Source organism: Manacus vitellinus, unplaced genomic scaffold, assembly GCF_001715985.3.
Source record: "Manacus vitellinus isolate BGI_N305 unplaced genomic scaffold, ASM171598v3 scaffold_14_pilon, whole genome shotgun sequence".
Lineage (NCBI taxonomy): Eukaryota > Metazoa > Chordata > Aves > Passeriformes > Pipridae > Manacus > Manacus vitellinus.
Genome location: NW_021939063.1, coordinates 17,107,836 through 17,111,103, shown reverse-complemented (window position 1 = coordinate 17,111,103; position 3,268 = coordinate 17,107,836). Strand labels below are relative to the sequence as shown.

The window sequence follows — 3,268 nt, the reverse complement described above, 5'->3', positions numbered from 1 at the left end:
GATCGCCCCTCCAAGACGCCTCAGAGCCCCGTGGTCACCTCGGGGTCGCCCCTCACAGCCCCGGGGTCGCCCCTCACAGGTCCGCCCGGGCGCCGGCTGCCCTCGGCGCGTACTTGGGCATCAGTTCGTGGATCCTGCGGATGAAGTCAGACTTCTCTGCGCAGCCCTTGCACACCTCACCCCAGTCGTCCAGGATCCGCCGCAGCTCCTTGACGCGCAGCTTGCGCAGGTCAGCCGTGCTCAGGTCGATCTGCTTGTCTGCGGGGAGAGCAGAGCCGCACTCAGACACACGGAGAGGGCAGGGAAGTCCCAGCCCGAGATAGGGAGAGGTGCCGGGAGTGGGAGGAACGCCTAAGTTAGGCTTTGGATAGTGGTAAGGCTCTTAATGCTATAAGTCGTTATTAGAAGCCAGAATGCTTGGCTGCAGCTTCGATGTGGGTCTTCCACAATAGCCCTGAATGCCCCTTTATTATATCAGCAGCGACACTTCTCTCTTTCACTGGATGAGTGAAAGGTAGCAGGGTGATTTTAGAGGAAAGATAAGCAAGTGACAACAACAAAAAAGCTTTTTAGGAAGCAATAGGACATAACAGAAGTGAGAGGTATAAAGACCCACAATCCAAGGGGTGTCTCCAGGGCATGTAAGGGCAGAGATATAGGAAAGCAGCAGGAGGTATGTCCATGCCTGCTCTTCATATTAGTCTTTTCAGGAAGAGGAGTAATCTAGGAACATGAGAGTTCAAGGAAGGTGGTGAGAAATAGAGTGTGGAATGCTGTGAGCAGACACCAGAGGAGGTGAGAAAGCAGCATTCCCTGCTGCTGGAAACAGGAGAGCAGCTGCAACTGCAGAGCTCAGCCAAGGGCTCGAGTCCCAGCCACAGTGACACCCCTGCCTGCTCCCTAGGACAGGCTGTACCACACGCCCTCCCAAGCAGGATATTCCCAACAGCAGTGTGAGCACCAGGGAGTTAGTTATTTCAGGGCAGATCAGAGTCCCCTGCAGAAGCTAAGAAGGGTTAGCGGCCAACAATTGTACCTGAGCACCTCCATAAAACTCTCTAGGATATTCGTGAAGAGCAACCCAGGTTGCACAACCTATCTAGGCTACAGAATTTTGGGCTGAGTAGTTTTAGCATGCTGCTTTTTACCCCAGAGATCCACACCCCAGAAAAGCATGGGCATTCCCCCTTGTGCTGGCAACTTACCATATTTTAGTTCACAGATCTGACTGTCTTTCTTCTTTAGCTTCTCACAGATCTTTTCCACGGGGATGTGATGACTCATGGGCTTTGACACCTCATTAATGATTTTGGTGGCTGCATCACTTGTAGCCCCAATGTAATAGCACTAGAGGGAAGACAAGAGTGATTGGATTGTATGGAAAAAGGCTTTTAACAGGAGAGTTTGCTATCCCTTCCCTCACTTGTTTTGGCAGCTGGATGTTTGCTGTTACAGAACCTCTCCAAGTGACCACTACAGATGGAAAAAGGAGCCCAACTCTGAACCCAGGCTACTGAGCAGGTGTGTTCCATTTCACTGCTTTTACAGCTGCCCAGACTGGTTCTCTTGTTTCTCAGCCTTATGAAAACTGAACTGGATTAAGAATAAAGTCTTCTTCCTTCAAGGAGAAAAGACTCCCTGAAGTGTTCCCCCTCTCTACGTCTCACAGTGCCTCTAGTTCAGGGCCTTTTCCTTGGGGCTCTTCATTCACAGATTGCCTTCGGTTTTTAGTTAGGGCAAGTTGGTTTTCCTTAATTTAGTTTTGCAGCTAAACAGCCAGAGAGTATAAATATTTTAACAGCTTATATATAGCACCTCAAATACCGTCTAAGGGACAGGGAAGCCCTACAGCAAATAAAAGCTTTGTAATCCCCAGTGCTTCAGTAACAAGGGAGACACAAGGCCAGCCAGTCCGATGTCTGTAGACAGGTTGGGGTTTTTTTCTTTTTTTTTTAAGGTGAAGAGGTCAAACTCCTCAAGTCCTCTCCTATAAAAAATACAGGACCAATTGTAGCCACAGAAGCAGGACAAACAGCCCCTGGGAAGCTATATCATAAACTCAGAGGCATTGGTTTCCCCTTGTTTGCCAAGTATCCTACAACTTATTCCCTCAGGAGGCAAGTACCATTGACTGCCACTACTTACCAGGCGGTTCTCTTTGCCTTTTGCTTCTTTGCAGGATTTCAAGAGCTCCTTTTCAATACTGGAAGGTGTGAATTCGATGTCATTGTCCTTTAAACTCTGGTAGAACCTTCCCAGGAACGTGACACACACTGGAAGGGAAGGTGGATGGAGTTATTGGCCAGTGAAGTAATCTTGTGGTAGCTCCTAGAGGACATTTGTAGGGAAATGGAATAAGGGATCTGGAGAATAGAACTTTTAGAAGCTGCATTATAAGCCAGTGATGTCACCCATGTTTCAGAACATCTTTTAGAGCACATGTGAATCAATAACAGACCCTGATACTTTTGGTGGGTTTGTGGCAACCTGAGAAATCAGATCCATGCAAGTGTCTTCAAACCCAGTGCTGGCAGAAAACCAAGTGTGTACATAATCCTGCAGACTCCCCWKKKSYKRWTTYMRKWWYMMYKRWTWMCCMRSYKSYTYMMTTGAAACTGTTTCCAAGAGAAAAAGGAATTATTTGATCCCGGCTGTGTCCTCGTGGCACGTGTCTCCTCTCTTCATTTCCACAAGCTTCTGACGCGTTTTCAGACGGAAGGAGGGAACAGTCTTAGACATAGTGCAACTTCCACAAGTGCAGCAGCATCTGAGAGGACGGATCCATGTTCCTGCCTGCGGGAGGGGCTGTACAGCTCAGTCACTCCTTCCCTGGCAGCAGTCGCTCCGCACACATTCCAAAGCACAGCGGCCCTGTGTGGCTGGGAAGGAAGGCAGACAGCCCGTGGGATCTGTGCTGTGGGGTGACTGAGGGACACCCTGAGGGTCAGATTCTGGCCATCCTGCTGCTCACAACTTGCCAGTGGACATCAGCATCACCTGGATTGAGAGCTCTGCAGCCCCACCAATTCCTGCAGCAGGACCTGGGGGTTCTCACCCCTTCCCGGTGTGAGACAAGTGCCAGGCCTAGACCTGCCTCCAAGGAACAGGTATGAGTTATGTCTTTTATGGGATTTGTTTACCACAACAGGAAGAGTCTGGCAAATGTTACTGTCATTAGCAACTTGTATTCAACTCTGAACACATGGCATGGCATGGGAATTGGGCAGTACAGGAAATGGAGTATGGCCACCATGGAACCGAGTAGAAA

At 49.5% G+C, this 3,268-nt stretch overlaps 1 protein-coding gene across 1 annotated transcript; it reads right to left on the bottom strand.

The window, feature by feature from the left end:
• On the bottom strand, positions 1-2,292 carry MANF (mesencephalic astrocyte derived neurotrophic factor; the record flags this gene model as incomplete). Its single annotated transcript, XM_029958356.1, has 3 exons — positions 1-258; positions 1,206-1,347; positions 2,146-2,292. Coding segments are annotated over 3 exons (474 nt in total), but the record flags the coding sequence as incomplete, so codon positions are not given.
• Between the last annotated feature and the right edge of the window lie 976 nt (positions 2,293-3,268).